Below are 22,460 nucleotides of genomic sequence, written 5' to 3'. Positions count from 1 at the left end.
GTTTTTCATGTCTTTAAAAGGTCACTTGAGCCCGATGCGAGTTCTTCCCGAAATATCATTTCATACATGGCAATGGGTTGGGATTCCTTATAAACACTGTGGTACAATCTTTCTAGAGCCATCTCTCGTCTTTCATAAATGTTCCTATAAACCACATATTGGTCTCCAGTGGCCTAAGAAAGAGATGATTGTTTATTTTGGAAGGGAAGGAGTTTATGTTTCATTCACAGAGGAGACTTTTTGATAAAGATGGAAGACCCAACGTTCCCTCGCTGCAATTTGTATAATATACATTAGGCTGGCATGGAAAATATTCCAAACCCATAACCTCTAGAAATGAATATAAAATTTCCCAATAAATGCAATGATAAATAATTCCAGAAGAAAAAAATCTTCTATCTTCCTTAAAATGCTCCCTTAGGCACTTGTAAAGCGCAGACCCGAAGCTGGCAATAAAAATAAATACTGACTTTGCTTCAGAAATTCATCTAGTCAGTAGTTTAGGTATAAAGGTCACAGAGGTCACCTAGGCTCATTAAGCCAAGGGGAACACACAAGTTGCTCTAACAATTATTAGATTTCTATTAAAGTCTGGCAATTTAAGCATTGTAAATCCTTTACTCCAAGGTCTCATACATGCAAGCCGCAAGCAACAGAAATGACAGCTGATGCCCCAAATTAAGTCTTCTTAATACATACTGGGTGTTAAGCTGCATAAAGCAGTACACCAATTGTGGGTAACCGTGTAAATGCTCAAGTCAATGGGGCAGATTTACTTACCCGGTCCATTCGCGATCCAGTGGCGCGTTCTCTGTGATGGATTCGGGTCCGGCCGGGATTCACTAAGGCAGTTCCTCCGACATCCACTAGGTGTCGCTGCTGCACTGAAGACCATCGGAATGCACTGAAGTTCACCGTCCTATCGTGGGTGCAGATAAGCGCGTGTCGAGCGACACTTTTTTTTAAAAAATGCGGCGGTTTTCCTGAATCCGTCAGGTTTTTTACGGCCACAGGCCCCGATTTCCAGTGCGTGCATGGCGGCGCCGATCCGATCGGCCACAATCCGATCGCGTGCGCCAAAATCCCAGGGCAATACAGGGAAAATCTGCGCAAAATGGAAAAATTCGGCTAACCCGTCGGAAAAACGCAAATCGGGCCCTTAGTAAATGACCCCCACTATCTGAATTTCCGTAGCCATACTGCTTATGTTCGTCTAGGTTCAGCCTTACTACAAGCAGAGAAAACATCTCTGGTATCTACCATGAAGCAACTACCCACGAAGACAAGTTTCTTATATGTACTCAGGATAACCATATAACACATTCTGTAAATCACTGTTATAAACAAAAATGCAGCATTTCACAGATATACGTCCAACCTCTCTCTATCAGTGCTGGTGTACACAATTTCAGCTGCCCCTAGACACGACCCTGTAACTTCTGACTTTAGGGTGGGGCCGCCATCCTGGATTTCTGTGTGATGGCCGTGCTGCTGAGATTTCTCTCCCTGCTCTGTGCCTGTAGCCGCTCCCCACTGCAGTCCAGCACGGAGCTCACACTGACACTCACTTCCTGCCAGCAAACATAACATCATGAGGAAACAGAAGATGCAAACTCTAGGCAGATAAGTGATCCGGGATAAAGGGGAGGCAGGCCTCTGTCTGTCATGCCTCTGTGTAATAGGCATCACTGATCTGTCTCATCTCTCTATGTGTCAGTGTGTTCGTACAATGTCAGAAGCCAGATGAAAGTGTACATACACCTATACCCTGATAATCTAACCACATTGTCACCCCACAGAACTAGAGGGATAATAATATGTCTGCTTAGAGAGTCCCCGCCCACACCCTAGAATTTTGCACTGAGCATCACTGAGTGATAGGAGCTAAATTTGAACGTATGGAGAAAAAGTATAGATCACAGTAGACGTTTGCAGATCTGGGCAGAGTTTTCATCTCTACTTGTGGTATTTAATATTATTTTATTAATATTACATTTTACTTTTTTTTGCAGACATGGAAAAAAAAGAAGCATAACTGAAGCATAAAAACAGATACGGGACAATGGAAGCAAAGCGGAAACAACACGCAATGGACATGCCATTGTGGATCCGCACCTTAGTCTCATAGAAGTACAGGCGGTCCCCTACTTAAGAACAACCGACTTATAGATGACCCCTAGTTACAAACGGACCCCTGGATGTTGGAAACTTACTTTATTTTAGCCTTAGACTACAATGATCAGCTGTAACAATTACCAAAGGTGTCTGCAATTAAACTTTATTGTTAATCCTGGTTCTTGTGACAATCCAACATTTTCAAACTCAAATTCTCACATAGACCAAAAAAATTCTGGGTGGGGTTACAATTGTAAAATATACAGTTCCGACTTACATACAAATTCTAAGAATAAACCTACAGACCCTATCTTGTACATAACCCGGGGACTGCCTGTAAATTGAGAAATTTGTGCATGCGCGGACACCTCACTACTCAGTACATTTGTGAGGCACAAGTTTGTGTTATAGGAATATCCCTTTAAATTCTTCATCACACATAGATTATATATAAAAAAGGACACATTCTGTGCTATTGATAGGAAAGATTTGAGAAAAACATTGAAAACACATCTACAATGCACAGAGATTCATCTAAATTCACAATACATTTATTTCTGGCTCAATAAAACAAGTTTTGTCATTGCGACAGCTAAGAGAACAGCAATTCAATTGCTTACATTAAGTATAATAAAGAACACTTCATCTCACCACATAATTAACTAATTCTCATTCTTTCAGGTTAAAAGAAAAGACAGATCCGATATCTGCAGGTGCCAGATTCCAACATTGACAATTCCTATTATAAGGCACAATTATACATGAATGAATACGGCAATGTCTATCACAACGGGGAAGGTGCGAGTATGGACGACTGCGGAGAACGTCTGACCGATAACCCATCACAACAAACGGCGAAGTAATAAAGCACTTTCGTTTTTTATAAGGAACAGCATGTGTTTTTTTAGAAAAATAGAAAAAAAGTTTCTTTTCTGTAGAAAAATAATAAAAGCAAAATTAAAAAAAATATATATAGACAAAAAGTTAAGAAACTGACTATAACCAAAAAGAGTTGGCTAGAGTATTCAGTACAACGCAGTGCGGGAGATTTACTATTCCTTGTTTGCATGGGGATTAAGACTGCTGTTTAAAATGCCAGTCTTCATAGATTCCACCCAGTATACACTAAGCTTCTTAGCTCCCTCTAGCGGTGGGGTCAGGTAGTTAGTCTTTTTTTAACCCCTTAATGACACAGTATGTTACAGTGCCAATAAGGATGTTTGAAGAGGGCTCATGGGCTGATCTCTCTTAGCTCGTTGCCTCTGCAGTCGATTTTGGCGATTCTTAAAGTGAACCTGTCAACAGGATTTTTAGCTGGTAATTTTTAGCTGGTGACAGGCTCCAAAAAGCCCATGCTATACAGATTTTAATAATGCCTTTGTCAGCATTCTGAATACTATGAATAGTTTAATTCACCCTCTATCTGCGGCCATGTTATGGACAGGAATGTCTGGCCGATGACGTAAAATACAGGAGGCTTCACTTTACATATCAAGAAAGGAGAGCAGAACTATTACTAGATGCAAATTGGTAAATAACCTAATGTCCAACCCCCAATAATGGCCAACCCCTTTAATGATTAAAAAAAACCAAAAACACATTCATAGTCCTAGCATTCTGCAATGAAACATACATAATCAAAGAAAGAACCTGTTTCTACATTGTACTTCCCCCTATATCAAAAAGGCTTTATCCATTTCACCATTTTTAAATAGTGATTGTTTCCGATTGTCTGTCTGGTCTGCATTGAAATATATGTTCATACCAAAGAAGAGTGAGCTTAGTTCAGACAGATAAGGGGGTTTATTCCCCACATGTGCCAAATGTTACAGCTCCACAATGAGACAATTGTCAAAGACATTATTCACATGTGGCGAATAAAACATCATAATTGATATGAACTAAAAATCTGTTCCATCTTTGAATGGAATTTTCTCAAACGACTGGATCCATCATTGTAATAATTTGGATACAGGCGGTCCTCTACTAATGGACACCTGATTTACAGATGACCCCTAGTTACAGACAGACCTCTAGTGAAGATCTCTGGATGCTTTACTTTAGGCTAAATTCGTGCTAACGTGTGCCCGCTCTACCATAGCATGGCGGGCACAAGCCGGTGCCGCGGAGAGGAGGAGAGGGTGAGTGCCGCTTACACCCGCCCCTCTCCATAGAGAAACATAGGGCACAGTGCCATATTCTAGGGAAAGGAGGGACATGTCCTATCTTTGTCCCAGCTACAGAACCCATACGGCACCATGCGCCCATTGCCGGCCTATGTGGGACGTATATATCCAACGTATATACGTCCCCCAACGGCCGTGTGAATGAGGCGTTAGTCCCAGGCTGTAATGTTCAGCTGTAACGTGTCTGTAATGAAGCCTTATTGATAATCTTTGTACCCATTAAAGCAAAAAAGATTAGAATATTGCTACTGGGCCAAAAAAAAAATTGTCTGAAGTTGCAATTATAAGTTACGCCTTACATACAAATTTAACGTAAGAACAGACCCAAAGAACCTATCTGGTACGTAACCTGAGGGCTAACTGTATAGCCCTAACCTTGACTATTGGTGAGAATGTTATCTGCTGTATAGGAAACCAAAGTAGTCACATTTCTGGGTTTAATGGAATCCATAAATGGGAGAGTTTGGGACAAAAGTAAAACAGGATCAGTGTTTTTTTTGCTTAATATTTGCTGGCCGACAACCAGGAATAATCATACAGGGTGGAAAGTCACTGTTATGTTGGTGCCCAGGACTTTTAAATTAAAAATCCAGGAGAAGTTTTATTTTTAAATTGAACCATATAATAATGGATATCAAACATGGGTGAACTATCAATTCTTTTTTTCTTAAGAGGTTCATAGAAATAACAAACAAAAACTGAAAAATGCTAATCCGGCAATGTTATTTGTGTTTTCTTCCCCTTCTATGATCATATGTTAGCCCCTTAAGCCACCATAACATTCCCCAAAGTCATGGGCAGCAGTGCATGAAGACACCATGACGTTGTGGAACTTCATGGCTTCTGTTTGTCACCCTGACAGTCACCCTACAGTGTATACTACTGCCCTCAGTCCCAGTAGTATACAGCACAGCCCCCAGTAGTATACAGCACAGCCCCCAGTAGTATACAGCACAGCCCCCAGTAGTATACAGCACAGCCCCCAGTAGTATACAGCACAGCCCCCAGTAGTATACAGCACAGCCCCCAGTAGTATACAGCACAGCCCCCAGTAGTATACAGCACAGCCCCCAGTAGTATACAGCACTGCCCCCAGTAGTATACAGCACTGCCCCCAGTAGTATACAGCACTGCCCCCAGTAGTATACAGCACTGCCCCCAGTAGTATACAGCACTGCCCCCAGTAGTATACAGCACTGCCCCCAGTAGTATACAGCCTGCCCCCAGTAGTATACAGCACTGCCCCCAGTAGTATACAGCACTGCCCCCAGTAGTATACAGCCTGCCCCCAGTAGTATACAGCACAGCCCCCAGTAGTATACAGCACTGCCCCCAGTAGTATACAGCACTGCCCCCAGTAGTATACAGCACTGCCCCCAGTAGTATACAGCCTGCCCCCAGTAGTATACAGCACAGCCCCCAGTAGTATACAGCACAGCCCCCAGTAGTATACAGCACAGCCCCCAGTAGTATACAGCTTGCCCCCAGTAGTATACAGCACTGCCCCCAGTAGTATACAGCACAGCCCCCAGTAGTATACAGCACAGCCCCCAGTAGTATACAGCACAGCCCCGAGTAGTATACAGCACTGCCCCCAGTAGTATACAGCACTGCCCCCAGTAGTATACAGCACTGCCCCCAGTAGTATACAGCTTGCCCCCAGTAGTATACAGCACTGCCCCCAGTAGTATACAGCACAGCCCCCAGTAGTATACAGCACTGCCCCCAGTAGTATACAGCACTGCCCCCAGTAGTATTCAGCACTGCCCCCAGTAGTATACAGCACAGCCCCCAGTAGTATACAGCACAGCCCCCAGTAGTATACAGCACAGCCCCCAGTAGTATACAGCACTGCCCCCAGTAGTATACAGCACTGCCCCCAGTAGTATACAGCACTGCCCCCAGTAGTATACAGCACTGCCCCCAGTAGTATACAGCACTGCCCCCAGTAGTATACAGCACTGCCCCCAGTAGTATACAGCACTGCCCCCAGTAGTATACAGCACAGCCCAGTCCAGCATTTAAAAAAAAATAAACTTATATACTCACCCTCCGGTGGCCCCGATGTGCTGCACTGCTCCCCCGATGTCCGCGCCGTCTTCTTTCTTCTGCTGGGCCCGCCATTGATCTTCCCCGGCAGGCGCCTAGTATGACGCGCCCAGCAGAAGAAAGAAGACGGCGCGGAAGACTGAAGACGAGACGCGCAGACATCGGGGCCAGAATCGAGGGTGAGTAGACATCAAGGGTGAGTATGCGCCGCTATAGCTGTGAAAACACCTGCGATCGGTGCTAGCACCGATCGCGGCTGTTACCGGTAAGCCTTTGCTGCAATATGCAGCAAAGACTTACCGGCTATGGAGAGGGCTCAGCCCGTGAGCCCTATCCATGCACCGGGACCCGACCGCCGCCGTGAATACACGGCGGGCGGTCGGGATTACCGGCGTATAAGACGACCCCAGACTAGACAGAAGATTTTTCTGTCTTCAAAAGTCATCTTATACGCCGGTACATACGGTATATGTTCTTACAACCCAAACCTTGATCTCATAATAATCTTTATTTATATAGCGCCAACAAATTCCGTAGCTTTACAAATCATAGGGGACATATACAGATATAATATTACATTACAAAGAACAAACATTCATATGGGACAAGGAGTGAGGGCCCTGCTCACAAGAGCTTACAGACTATGAGGATGAGGGGGTGACACAAGAGCTTACAGTCTATGAGGATGAGGCGATGACACAAGAGCTTACAGTCTATGAGGATGAGATGGTGACACAAGAGCTTACAGTCTATGAGGATGAGGGGGTGACATATGAGCTTACAGTCTATGAGGATGAGGGGGTGACACAAGAGCTTACAGTCTATGAGGAGGAGAGGGTGACACAAGAGCTTACAGTCTATGAGGATAAGGGGGTGACACAAGAGCTTACAGTCCATGACGATGAGGGGGTGACACAAGAGCTTACAGTCTATGAGGATGAGGGGGTGACACAAGAGCTTACAGTCTATGAGGATGAGGGGGTGACACAAGAGCTTACAGTCCATGACGATGAGGGGGTGACACAAGAGATTACAGTCCATGACGATGAGGGGGTGACACAAGAGCTTACAGTCTATGAGGATGAAGGGGTGACACAAGAGCTTACAGTCTATGAGGATGAGGGGGTGACACAAGAGCTTACAGTCTATGAGGATGAGGGGGTGACACAAGAGCTTACAGTCTATGAGGATGAGGGGGTGACACAAGAGCTTACAGTCTATGAGGATGAGGGGGTGACACAAGAGCTTACAGTCCATGACGATGAGGGGGTGACACAAGAGATTACAGTCCATGACGATGAGGGGGTGACACAAGAGCTTACAGTCTATGAGGATGAAGGGGTGACACAAGAGCTTACAGTCTATGAGGATGAGGGGGTGACACAAGAGCTTACAGTCTATGAGGATGAGGGGGTGACACAAGAGCTTACAGTCTATGAGGATGAGGGGGTGACACAAGAGCTTACAGTCTATGAGGATGAAGGGGTGACACAAGAGCTTACAGTCTATGAGGATGAGGGGGTGACACAAGAGCTTACAGTCTATGAGGATGAGGGGGTGACACAAGAGCTTACAGTCTATGAGGATGAAGGGGTGACACAAGAGCTTACAGTCTATGAGGATGAGGGGGTGACACAAGAGCTTACATTCTATGAGGATGAGGGGTAACATAAGAGGTTTAAGAGGTTGCATAATGGTCCAGTCATTCTTTATAAAGGAACAATATAAAATAGCTTAATAAATAATTTAATAAAATTCTGCTGCTTGAACCAGCCATCATCGGTCCAAGGTAAAAGTGACGACAGAGAACTTGGTACTTGGAACTGGAACTTGGTTTATATCTGGTGTTTGCCGGATATGCAATAGGAGGAGGACATAGGATGAATTAGTAAAAGGGAGAGTTGACGTTTCATGCAGTTAGTGAGCGAGTGTGATAGGCTGCCCAAAGAGATGAGTTTAAAGAGAACATTTGAAACTTTGGCTTGTAAGTTTTTTCTTCTAGATAATTGTTAGAGGTGGTCACCAAAGATGCTAACCAAAGTTGTTATGGGTGTCCATGGCACACCAAAACATCAAAGCAAAAAAAATGTGTGTATATAGATTCATAAATCATAACATTGAACCCCCTGCTGTTGGCCACATCTTGTACAAGAACGTTAAGCAGTTTAGAAACTAGCAGTGTGTTCCTCAGTAGCGAGAAGCCATTGCTGACCTCATCATAATCACCTCTCTACAGAAATCTTTTTATGGATATCTTCAATGAAGTTGCATAAATCTGTTTGGAAATGAGAAGCCAGCTTCCCTCTTGCCAGGAACATGGCTAAGAGACTAAATAGATATGCGAGAAGAACAACCACACCATGTATGGGCCGGATTAGCATGAAGCATTAACTCTAAAACAAAGGTCACACCTGACTATTTAACCTCTGTCAGATATCCATCACTGTGGGCAAAGTAACCAAATACAATGCCAAGATGAAATGAAGAGGAAAAACGATTCCCTGGAAATTTATAGACCAGCGGATTCCATCCAAAGACAGACAAAATCATTTTTTCCATTTATAATAGTTCAATAGTTTAGGGTTGGTCTGATGATGCCTAATTCTCACAATTTTCCACATAAAAGCAGGCAATTGATTAAAGGGATATTCTGCTGATAGAAGGCTTCCTCCTTTCCATTGATTTGGTATGTGCCTGACCCTTTTGCCCCAAACCCCTTCACCCACAGCTTGCCAGACTGGGAGGTCCAATGTCCACCAGTTTACCCACCTAAGAGAGTGAAGAAGCTTCTTTGAAGGTCCATGGCACTAGTAAAGATAGTCAAGAGCTGCCCCCTGTTATCTCCATCTGCCCCAGAGCTGAATGCTCCGAAGAAATGATTGGAAAGATGAATACAGTATCCAATACTGTGGTGATCGTAGGGTGGACACCTATCATCCTAGCAACCTTTACTGGATTGTACCTTCAAGGGGTTTCTGACTTTCAGAAAAATAATTAATAAGGTTTTTGTAATGAAAAGTTACACAAATTTCCAATATACTTTCTGTATCAATTTCTCATAGTTTTCAAAAACTCTGCCTGCTGTCCTGTCATATAAATCTTTATTGTTTACTTCCATTGGATAGAAACCTGTCCATGGTCATGTGACGTCACACAGGTGCAGGAGCCGTTATCATCACTGAGAGTAATCAGAGCCGTGCACCTGCGTGTCCATCACATGACCATGGACAGATTTCTGTGCCTCTGGAAGTAAACATAGAAGCTTCCTATAGAATGTCAGCAAGCAGAGATCTAGAAAACCGTGAGAAATTGATATCGGAAGCATATTGGAAAATTGTATAACTTTTCATTACACAAACCATATGAATTATTTGTTGAAAGGGTACAATGCATTTAAGTACCCTCTTCTAGTACTATATAATACACTCTACGAGTTCCTGCTCTTGAAGGGACCAGACACTGCTGACAGATCTTTTGGGTAAATAAGTATTTTTCAGACTATAAGGTTTACAAAAAATCCTTTGATTTTCTCAGAAATCAAAGGTGCGCCTTATAGTCCAGTGTGTCTTATACATGAACCGTACTTACAGACAACAGCTGCCTTGAACAGTGCACAAGTCTGCCACCTGCTGGTCATTCATCCTTATAATCCGGTGCGCCTTATAATCCGGTGCACCTTATATAGGAACCTAGACCTCATACTCATTTTGTTATGTTGTTAGCAGTACGTGACATACAACAAGGGCAAACACAAGTCCTCTTACTCATACAAAATACATCAAGAGTATCATTTTCTCTTCAGTTTACAAATCTAGTGGCGATAAAACATATGGGAGATATAGAAGTTCTTCTTTTGTTAAAGTTCTAACATCCAAATCGAAGAATTCCAGTCTACCGTACAATCCGCCAGATCTGACACATCTAACAATGTACTGGCTGTCACTTCAAATGCCTGACAATAGATAAGAACTGGATAAGTTGTTGGAGCCCCAAGGCAAAATAAAAGAAGGATAAAACTTGCTTATTTTTACAATTTTGACTACCAGTGGGATATGTTAGAATTTATGTTAGATGAAGAATAGGTTTCCTTTACTCAGCAGGTCAGCGCCAGTAACGTATAACATCTCAGATCTTCAAACAAATTCATGTTCTGTATGGGGTTTTTATCAGTTAATGTAAAGGAAAATCCAAATTTAGCTTTTCAGTCTTTTATGAGAGGTAAAAATAAAAAAAATAAAAAGTAAAAAAAAAAATAAATTACCTTCTGACAAGTGGCATGCTGAGGGCCCAGCCAGCAGCAAAATCTGGATACTTAAAAAATGTAGGGTCTTCAGCAAAGGCATAATGGTGAATTATTGTAGACTCCTCATCATACAGTGCTTTTCCCAAAAAATATTCCTAAAAGAAACAAAAGAAGATAAAAGAGAATATAAATTTACGAGAATATACACGCATGCACTTTTCCCAAAGACTAAACATCATGACTACACGTTGGGACCAAGGTAGACTCGGTGATTGAGCCATGACATGAGGTGTTGTAAACCAGCATGGCATCCACATGGTGGCTGAAGCCACTGTAGAATACACCCACTACACTAATACACTAATAGTCACCTAAATTGTTCTACATATTCAGTACAAGGTTAATATTTAATATTAGAACTTGATATGTTAATGTTGAAGAATTTTATGTTCATGTGCTACGCCTTTATAGAGTAATATTACTCTGCATTAAAGCACAAAAATAAGTGGCAATTTAATATGAAGTTTTATGGGACTTTAACATCAATATTCTAATTGTTTTATTTTATGTATAACATGTATAATATTTTATGTATAACATCCCCAAACCTCTAATCCGTATATTCAAGTATTCATTCTTGTGGAAGAGCTCATCAGAACCTTACATTACTTTTTTAAACAAATTTAGACTCTACCCATGGCCCAGACTCTACCCATGGCCCAGACTCTACCCATGGCCCAGACTCTACCCATGGCCCAGACTCTACCCATGGCCCAGACTCTACCCATGGCCCAGACTCTACCCATGGCCCAGACTCTACCCATGGCCCAGACTCCACCGCCGGCCCAGACTCCACCGCCGGCCCAGACTCCACCGCCGGCCCAGACTCCACCGCCGGCCCAGACTCCACCGCCGGCCCAGACTCTACTCTCCAGACTCTACTGATGGTCCAGAATCCAAGTGGTCACCAATATTGTGTAAAAGCATACTGACATTGTAGACATTGACAAAACAAACCTTAGATTTGTCAAATCTCTCCAGTGTTTCCAGTAGTTTTCGAAGGTTTACTGAAGTGTCTTCTTCACAAAAAAATATCCAGGAAGAATTGCTGCCGTAAGTATCTGCAAAACTACAAAAGAGATGACTATAGTTAGGATGATGTTGATAAACATTGACTAATATTGAAAAAGAAAAGTTAAAAACACCCAAAATTGAAACCAAAATTTGACATATTCCAAACTCCCAATTCCATGTAGCAGTAAATGTTTTCTTGATATGCAATTGTACATGCTTTTTGATCACTTGATGGCATAATAATTCCCTAGGGATTGTACCCTAAACCTGGCCAAAGCCATTACATCTGCTGTGTAAGGCTACATTCACATTGCTGTTGCCCGCTGTACTGTAGCACGTCGGGCATATGGCACTGCCGGGGAGAGGAGGACGTGTAGAGTACCGCTCACCCCCGCCACTCTCCATAGGAATATATTGTGCACGGAGCCGTATTCCAAAGAAAGATAGGAATGTCCTATCTTTCTACAGGGTAGGGAGCAATACGATGCCGCACGTGTGCAGCTCCCGTTGGGCGCCATGTCCCCATTGCCATTTATGGGGGACATATATCACCCGTATATACGTCGGCCATATAAACGCCCCCCCCCCCCGACCATACGGCAGTAAGAATGTAGCCTAACTGAATTGCCTGATGTCAGCAGAATGAGCCAATCATATGTAAAAATTTCAGAATTCCAGACCTTCATGTCTACAAGGTAAGATATACCGTAGTATGGTAACATGGCTGTTATTCAGACAAAAAAATAACTCTTCAACAATAGTTCTTTAACATCTTTTACGATTCATGAGTGCGAGTCTCCACTCGATCGCTTCCCCCTTTTTACCCCAGGTGGATTTTCTGTTTGCTGGTGTGTCAAAAACCGGCAACGGCCTTCCACTACAATCAATTGTTGGATTTTGGACAAGCAAAATAAAAAAGTTCAAAGATTTCTCACATTAGCACTGACAGTTATCATCTACCAGGTAAAATGACATAAGAATGGGACAATGACAAAATGGAGAAGCCTCAAAGTGTGTAACACGACATGTGGCAGATCAATGCCAAGAAGTTCCAACTTGTACCCCTAATGCAACAGCCAACATACGGGTAATGTGAGCGCTTACAGCAAGTGTAAGGAATGTGACCAGGATAAAAGATGTTTAAAAAAGCAACAATATTTATTTGATTTAACCTGAACTACACTACTGTTGTGTCCTCTATCGTCCTGGGACATCCATCTGAAGGTGCCCCGGGATGAGAGAGGACACAGGAGCAGCAAGGGATGACGGCTTATAGAAAGTCTTGGGTGCAGAAGATCAAATAACAGTTAGATTAGGGTTTAAAAATCTCTTTATAATGAAGCTTTAAAGGCAGGGAGAGCAGAAGAAGACTGGGAATCCTTCTGCTCCATGATATAATAAGCCATACACAGCACCTCATACCAAACTTCACTTTAACTTTGATCAAAGTGCCATTAAAACAACTATCATTACTACATCTAATGCACTGAAAAAACACACATGTAAAAGCATCTAACACAAACACATAATACATTTAGCACATCATATACAATTATTTCAAGTACAATTTGCACTAAATTTCTGGCATTCTTCGTTTCATTAAGTGAAAATCTTCCAGTTTGTCTTAATAAGTGCAGCTCTGCCCAGAAGATTGGGCCAGAGGTCCATATTTTTATATAAATCTATTCTCTATTAATGTTCCCCCTCTGAGAGTCCACAGAACACTTCCTTAATGAATACAGAACACAAAGCTAGGACTTCCATTACTTTAAATGTGACCTTGGGGTTCTAACAATGTCATCCTAATTTACGCATAAGATATTCATCAGTCTGTGACTAAGAAAACAATCAGATAGATCAATGCCAGTAACAGATCAGTAGATAAGTGCAGCAGTCACTGCCGTCCCTCCATCCTGGCTGATATTGAGTCGTGTGGTGTCTTGAACAGGTTTCTATTTAGTTTTTTTATTATAATTATTTACCTACCGACTGCTAAATGAAAAAAAAAAAATAGTTTAAACTGAAACAAAAAATTTACCTATTAAATACCACTCTTTCATTTTTCTATGGACATGGGTATCCGAGGGCTTGTTTTGTTGCAGACAAATCATATTTTCTAATGTCACCATTTCATTTCCAATATAAAAAGTATTTGTGGTTTGAAATGGGAAAATTATGAAACTGCACAGTTGGATTTTTGGTGTTGTTTACAGTTCGGTTAAAAAAAAATTACTTCTATTCTACCTTTTGTCGGGGTCAATACAATTGTAACAATATGAAATTGATATATTAAATTAATTGATTTCTTACTAGATTAAAAATTCAATAACTTAAAGGAAATCTACCATTTGTTTTCATTCATTGTGAACCAAATAAACTTTGAGAATGCTGTAGCTACACTGATGAAGAAACATATCTTGTTTAATCTGTAAACTGTGTGGTTTTGCTGAAAAAACAATTATAAAATTATGATAATGAAGCTCTGTCACTCAAGTGGCTTTTCCATGCTTCTCCTCTTACCCTAATTATGCACTGCTCCAGAGAATGATGCAATGACTGTGTTGTCCCTGACAGGCAGAAGTAATCAATCGCTGCACCATCCCCCAGCTACTGTGTATGAATCATCCAGCTCAGGTTGATTAGTCCTGGGCAGAACTGGGCAGTTCAGGAAGCTCTGTGTAATGTGTTTATGAATGCAACCCTGGCTTTCCCAGGTCCTGAATTTTATAATTGTTTTTTTTAAGAAAAACCACTCAACAAGATATTAAACAAGATATGTTTTTTCATCAGTGTAGCTACAGCATTCTCAAGGTATGTTTAGTTCACAATGCATGCAGAGAAATGGCAAATCTCCTTTAGAATTCTAATAATCTTGCTTTGCACAGCCATACTGTATCACCAATAATAATTTTAATTAATGGCCTTTATCCCACAAAACAACACCCTCTTTTCCAAGGCCCCACCCCTATCATCATACTAATCATAAAATAAGTCTCAAAAAAGTCTAAACCCTTAATCAATGAGTCACAAGGTATTTACATTTTTTGGCATTAATAAATACTAATAAATATGTAGTATCCTACATGTGGACAGAAAGACAAATTTGAGACTTCCTATCCACCATTAAGATTAGTCGAAGAGCCTTACTGCCGATCACATGACTTGAGGTCCAAAAATGGAGTAGATAATCCCCAAATGCAGGTACTTGTAAGATGATTACTGTCCACTGGACAACCGCTGACAATGACATAAGCCAACAACTGGTAGGAGAGTCTAAGTGGCACCCGGTTTTCATCAGAGACCGCGGCAAAGCGGGTTGGACTTGCTGGGGTGTGGTGCCACCAGGTCGCTCCACAGGCACGACTTTGTCCACAGTGGCAACCAAGGCGTACTACAAAGTCATAAGGAAAGATTGTGTTCATGGACAGGAAGGAGAGCGAGACAGGCAGCACAGGATTAGAGTCGGGGACGTAGCCTGGGGTCACAACGGCTATTTGGAATACAAGCACGGGGCATCAGACAAAGCTTTCTCTAAGGCTGCAAGGCAAAAACTGACTGGACTGGAACAGTCACGAGTTGATGTATGACACATCACACATGTAAAAAGGTAAACAATGACCATTGAGGTCTTATGAGGCATAACATTCCCTTTTAGCTTGTTTATTTTATTCCCATTGCGCCCCCTTTAAATATTCAGAAATATTTTCAGGCAACAAAGCACAAATCCACATCACACAAGTAGTCTCAGAACCATTACCCCTCTGTAATACAATGTTCTTTTCCTATAATGAGAACACTAAATATTTGACTTCTTTCTCTAGAAACATAATCATCAGTAATTGTATCACTTCAAGTTTTGCTCCGCTCTATAATTGAAATAACTTCCCCACAAGAAACAGCCTTATATTGCTGCAAAATTCTTCAAAAATGAATTTGCTTAAAGTACAGATCAAAAACCCGTGATCACAAGAACATAGCAGACACACAATTTTCCCACAATGTGTTTGCAAAAATCAAACATGATGAGATGTGACAACACGAAACAACCTGCTGTGTGACCGCTCAATTTACGTACAATTTTTAAGGTTTGCGCCAAGGCATAAGGAATCTATTTGTTACCTCCTAAAGGCACAAAAATGTACCATGAGAGCCGAAATTCAGATGTGATAATCAAGAGAATGAAAAAAATGTGAAAAGCACTTCAAAAGATTCCAGAGTGAAAAATAAAAAATGAAGGTCTAGAACAGTGAATGACAACCTTTCGAGCTCAATGCGCCACATTTACTTTTACTTTTCACTGATGTGCAGCGGGTGACACATTCATGAAGACCGGAGCTCGGTCAAAGTGCATGAACTGCGTGCACAAGGTTTTTTTTCAGATGCACTCAGTTCAAAGGGCGTTCACCATATTTCTGTCAGTATTGTCGACAAATGTGGAGCAGAATTCTGGCACAGACTTCATAGTAAATCTGGGCCAACAAGTTAAAAATTGTTAAAAAAAAGCTCTGAAGGTGGTCACTTCTACAAAAATCGCTAAATGTGTACTATTTGTAGCTCTACGGTTACATTCACACTGCCGCAAGGGGAGCGTATATACGGCCGATATACATTCCCCATAGACAGCAATCGGCGCACGGCGCCCTACGGGAGCGCTCACCTCCACCTCCTCTCCCCCCGCGCTGCCGTGTGCCCGTCGTTCTTCGGTACGGCGGGCAACGGCAGTGTGAATATAGCCTAATAAGGTTTTCTTCCCCCAGTATTGCTGAGTAACTGTGTTGGGTACACTGGCAGTAGGGTGAGATTTTGGTAGCTGCTATAAGATAATAGCCGGGGTGTAAGCACCACACAAGAGTTGAATCCTATCCCCCCCTAGTCACTGGATTGGACCTTGGTCCAGCCGCCTGCAGTTGACAGGGCTACTGTGGGATTCAGTTCTAGTTTTCCCAGCTGTCTGGGTGCAAGGCGGAAATAAATTTAGTGCGGTTGGGAGCTCCGGCTTCACTTCCTAACTAACTGCCGTTACTAATAGCTGAAAAATAGCCATTCATGCCGCTCTCTCAGCAGAAGAGTTGACCTGCCGCTGGATGCTGATGCTGTCAGGAAGTCAAGGCAGTGTAGCAAGCAGACAGTGTCAACATCGGAAGGTGGGGCAACTCTCCTGCTGAAGAAAGCAGCACGGAACAGCGTCCATCTTACCTCCGTTATTGAAGGGCAGGAGCAGTAGAGTTGCCACTTCCCTGGATGCTGTCAGCTTTCTGTGTGTCACCTCTGACATGCATCTCATACTTTATCCATCACTAGTATAGAAGTTTGTCAACATGATTGCTATTAATGGAAGATTTAGGTTCCAAATGATTGTCTAGAACTGGCATCTGTTAATAATCAGGACCAGTACAAAGGTAAGCAAGAATAGGCAGCTGTCTACAGCACTGTTAGTAGGTGGGGGGCTATACAGTCTCTCAGTTAATAGTAACAAAGATAATTATGCGCTATAAAAATAATTATTATAATTATTAATGATGCCGGTTTCAAAGCTATATTTGCTTTTGAGATTTACATCCATCAACTAAAGGCCAGATGGAGAGATTTTGGAGGTTGTGGTAAAACCTTTAACTCTTCATCCTGTTAAAAGAGAGCAGTGGAATTAGGGAAGTCCTCTGCTATATATTGGAAAATTTTTATTATGACCATAATGAGGTTATAAAACGGGGACATTTGAACTTTATATGTATTTAAATTTTGTTATTTTATTTTGTTACAAATTTCCTTTGGAGCGGAGTCCCAATTACAGGGGGAAAATTAACATTACTAGTGCATGACTTGATGTGCCTGACCTTTCTAACCGCTTTTGTTATCGGTTTTCTGTATGCAAATTTGAATTTATTCCATAGCATCTAGAAGAAAACCTAGCTGCTGTACCGCGCTGCTCCTCCTCTCCATGGAGCTTTGGAACACTCAAAAAGCTTCTATCCATCTTGTTAGCAAGATGGAATTGAGCAGAGAACTCAGAGATAGAAGCAGGTTATGGAGAAAGGAGGGAGGATAATACGAGTCAAAGTAATGGAGGTAAGAAGCACTTATAGTAAACTAAAGAGTGATCTAAAATATTGTCACAGTAACCTATTAAAAATGCACTTCTTACTCTACCTACATCATTTAGAATAGCTTTGGGGCATTTTATTCTCGGTTAAATTGTCCTATTATAGTTAATTCAATAAATCAGGAAACTGGGCCACTTGGACGTCATGAATGTCATCTCATTACCGAAACTGTATTATTTTTATTTAATGTATTGAAATGCAATCTAAGCCACCAAAAAGATATTATACTGCAGGAAGGTGAAGCCTCTCAATGCCAATGAGCCATGAAGAATAGAAATGGAAGAATTATTTGACAGGTAATGAGAAAAATGAGCAGCGCAGGTCCCTTTGGGTGAAACCTACTGAACATCCATCTACCCATAACTTCAACAATGGAGAGACTATCCTTTGGCTTTGTAGAAAGTGAAGACGTCCAAGTCTCAAAAAGTTCTTCCACATCATTAATCCAATGTGACCACAAAGATGCCAAGTTTTAGCATAAGTGTCATTTATTGTGAAGGCTGCTTTTTTAATCATTGAGTTGTGCAACTGAATAATTTGTTCAGAAATAGGTCTGCATCTCAGTTGGATAACGGAAATCAAGAATCCAGGAATAGCATGACACCATCTGTTATGTCTCTTGACTATGTGATGCAGAGTCTGAGGAATATCCTGGTTTCTACTCTTGACCCCAACAAGGAGGTAGGAATTTTGCTTAAGTTTGATCCCTTGGAAAGTCACCAGGCAAAAAGACATAGCAGATATTATCAGAAAAGTAGACATGCTACAATAGGCTAACGGACAAGAAATGGGAAAATGGAGCCTTGTGTCAGAAAGAAGTGGACCACATACAGAAAGTAAAAGAAATGGACCACAGGCAGAAACCAGCAGCAAAAGCAGAACATTTTGCCCTAAACTCCTGCTATCGGGAATGAGCAAAACTTGATTTGCATTGTTTACAAGCAAACATGTGGTGATTTTTAAACCCCCTTAAGGACGCAGGGTTTTTTAGCTCTCCACCTTCAAAAATCCATAACTTTTTCATTTTTCTGTGTACAGAGCTGTGTGAGGGCTTATTTTGTGCGTAATAAATTTTACTTCTCAGAGATGTTATTTATTATTCCCTGCCATGTACTGGGAAGCTGGAAAAAATTTCAAATGTGGAAAAATTGGAAAAAACCGCATATATGCACGCATCTTGTGGGCTCAGTTTTTACGACTTTCACTCTACGCTCCAAATAACACCTCTACTTTATTCTTTGGTTCATTACGATCACAGTGATACTGAATTTATACAGGTTCTGTTGAGTTTTAATACAATTTCAAAAATTAAACGAATGTATACGAAAAAGATAAAAAAAATGTTGCCATCTTCTGACGCTAATAACTTTTTCATACTTCGATGTACGGAGCTGTGTTAGGTGTCATTTTTGCAAAATGAACCAACATTTTCATTGCTACCATTTTGAGTACTGTGCATCATTTTGATCACTTTTTATTACTTTTTTATGTGATCTAAAATGTTGTAAAAGTCGCGTTTTGGACATTTGGGCGCCATTTTCCATTATGGAGTTCACTGCCGAAGATAACCGTTTTTATATTTTGATAGATCGGGCATTTTGGGATGCGGCGATACCTAATGTGTGCCTAATACCTAATATGGGTTTTTGCATAGGATTCATTACAATGAGCCACTGGTTTATTGTAACAAATCTGCAGTAACCATGCAGCCTCGGGTTGATCGCCGTCCCCAGATGACGTTCGGGGGAGCGGCAATGTCAATAAAGATGGTGGCGCTCATGCGTCACGGTGTTTTAAATGCCGCGGGCCCACAAGAGGTTAACAAACACGATCGATGCAAGCACCAACCACAGGTGTTAGCGATAGGTCTTTACCGCAATATGTAGCAAAGCGCATCTCTGTATGAAGAGGGCGCAGAAGTCTTTTGTTAGTTACTCACAAGGCTTCCCCAACCTGTGACCCTAGATTTTACACAGGGTTGCTGCAGCTTATTTCCTTACTGCTGTTGTATTGCCCTCCATGTAAGGCTGAATTACATCCATAGAAATGCACAAGACGCGTGCACGGGGAAAGATAGGACACGAGCAAAGACTCTGCGTGCCCACTGACGTCTATGGGGGACGTATGTACGGTCTCAAGCTTGAGGCCGTGCACACGTCCCCCCATACGCCTGTGTGAATGCGGCCAAAAGTAGACACTCCTGTGTAAAGTGTAAGTGTTAAACTTTAGACATGACTGCCTGATATTCATGGAGGGTGAGGCAGCAGTTGTATTTAAGTTATTTTGTATTGCTGTTTTTCCCTATTTGTAAAAGAGATAGTCCTGTGTTAGAATGATAGTGTTTTACACCATACTTTCTGCTTTGGATTGATTGTAGCAGTCACATGGAGTGACTATAGACCAGGGCTGTTTGTGGTGTTGGATGACACAGGAGACACACCAAGTGGCATGAGGATGAGCAGCAGTTGAAGCTCACCTGTTCAGTTCTTCTCACAACCAGCTTTATCTCTCGTCTGCAGTTCATTCCATCAACTTTTGGGAAGGGCAGAATCGGCAGACGCTGTGACAGCATCCAGCATCGGAGATACCTGGCACACTAAACATTTGACCTGTGGTTTGCTGGACGCTACTACTTGCTGTACTTCATGTGACTGTCAAGCTGAGAGCAGACAGCAGCAGCGTGCCGACAGAGAGGGCTCTGCGTGCCATGTCTGGCACTCGTGCCATAGGTTCACCACTGCTGCTCTATACCACGGCATGGGCGTATGTCCTTTCAAGAGGTTACATCACTGTGTGCTCCCATGCTCCAAGCAGTTGACCAAAATGTAACCGTCTTGTCTTATGTTCTCAGGTCCAGTTCTCGAACATTAGGTCCATAGCAAGCCTTGGGCGGCTCATTCTCTTACCAATGGGGTATGTAAGACGGGTCATCACTGAATTCAGCACCTTTAGAGCAGAGTTTCATCTGGTCTATATTAAAGGAAACCTACCACTTGAAGTGGCAGGTTTCAGATGGAAATACCGAGCACCAGCTCAGGGTGAGCTGGTGCCGGAGCTGATTTTTGTTAGTGATTTTTGTTAGCTCGGCGCTTACCATGCGCGCAGCTGCATAGGAAGTGAAGGAGAGCCGCACGCATGGTAAGCGCCGAGCGCGTAGCGCCCTGCGCCGGTTATAAAGTTTAAAAAGTGTTTTAAACCGCAATACAGCGGTTTAAAACACTAACAAAAATCAGCTCCGGCACCAGCTCACCCTGAGCTGGTGCTCGGTATTTCCATCTGAAACCTGCCACTTCAAGTGGTAGGTTTCCTTTAAAGCTATCTTGCACAAAAGGAGCACTTACATCTGTATTACATCATGCCACTATGTCACTACAGAGTTAATGGGCTACTTATGATAAGTCTGAAATTAATGTAACTTTTCTGCAGATTGGTTGGAAGGCTCAAAATATTCCAGAACTGTCCAGACAGAGTAAGTCTATAAATTCAAGCTGTCTGAGGCTCTAGATCTCACCCTTGAGATTTTTGTGTGTCTGTTTCCCTGCACATAGGCTGCTGTCAAAGCAGCAAAGCCAACCTGGCTCCTATTACTGGCCTTCTGACCACTGGATTAAGCCTAAAGTACTCCTAAATTCCTGCTCTGTAACAGAATCCTCACCACAGCCAACCAATCCACCACCTTGTGTGTCCTTGCAGGAAGGACCATTTATATTACCAGCTCATCTTCTGGACTGGACTAAAAGAAACCGTGAGTTTTACAAAGAATTCAGTAGTCCAGTGTGATCCCTGGCTTGCTGCATACACCACGGGCCTCCCCTTTAACAACTACCCAAGGAACCATTACCACACGCACATCAGGAGTGCCACTGAGGAATCTATTCTCTATATTGTGGCTCCTTTCTCTTGCATCTCCTTTGTCCACATTTAATGGACCTGTTCCTGTGGGCCAAGCCACCATGACATATCCTGGTACTAGACCACAACTACAACCAGCATCTCTGATCCCTTGGATTCTGGCTGCCCCCCATACTGTAAATTGCATATACATGTGAATTTGGCTCACAATAACTGTTCATTACAGACACAGTTTTTTCACTTTAGGACTCCTTTCATCATCAGAAAACACATCCCCCGCCCATCTCTCTCCCTACCCCCTTCATAAAACACTAGATCTCCCCCAACATTAATCTCTCCTCCTGACAAAAATAGATGGATGTCCAAAATAGCCTAAATACTATAATTAACCATTCTTACCCAAGACATAACTGACGGTGGATTATTTGACATCCAGAGTTTAACTAGAGAGAACCTAGCAAAAAATAATAATTTCTTTACCCTATACTTCCACTCTTGAGCAGTCTCATTTTCTATTACTCCCAAAATACAGCTTTTCAGATCAAATACAATCGCAATATCAATAAACTTTCTCATTTCTTCTTCAATTCCCTTCCAGAAAGCTCTTGTCTTGCAGCAATACCAGAGTAAGTACACATCATCCACCCCCTCCAACCCACATTTTTTTACATTTATGCTTCCAGGAGGAAAATTTTGAAAGTTTTTTTAGGGTATAATATGCTCTATACAACAAGAAGAGTTGCGCGAGTCTGTGTTCCGGATTTTTTAAAAGCCAAGCTATATCCCTAAATGCATTAACCCACAGCCGATCATCCGAAACGCCTATCTCCTCCATCCACC

At 42.1% G+C, this 22,460-nt stretch overlaps 1 protein-coding gene across 1 annotated transcript in view; it reads right to left on the bottom strand.

Moving 5' to 3' along the window:
• B3GLCT (beta 3-glucosyltransferase) overlaps window positions 1–22,460 on the bottom strand; it is a 299,257-nt gene that overhangs the window by 94,240 nt on the left and 182,557 nt on the right. The window contains exons 6-7 of the mRNA XM_072134376.1: window positions 11,611–11,722; window positions 10,612–10,748 (exon numbers count right to left, since the gene is read on the bottom strand). Of these exons, the coding sequence (XP_071990477.1) occupies window positions 10,612–10,748; window positions 11,611–11,722 (249 nt within the window). The remainder of the gene's footprint in view (window positions 1–10,611; window positions 10,749–11,610; window positions 11,723–22,460) is intronic.

The sequence above is a fragment of the Engystomops pustulosus genome, chromosome 2 (genome assembly GCF_040894005.1).
Source record: "Engystomops pustulosus chromosome 2, aEngPut4.maternal, whole genome shotgun sequence".
NCBI classification, from domain to species: domain Eukaryota; kingdom Metazoa; phylum Chordata; class Amphibia; order Anura; family Leptodactylidae; genus Engystomops; species Engystomops pustulosus.
Note: the sequence above shows the minus strand (reverse complement) of the source record. Positions and strands in the feature narration are given on the sequence as shown.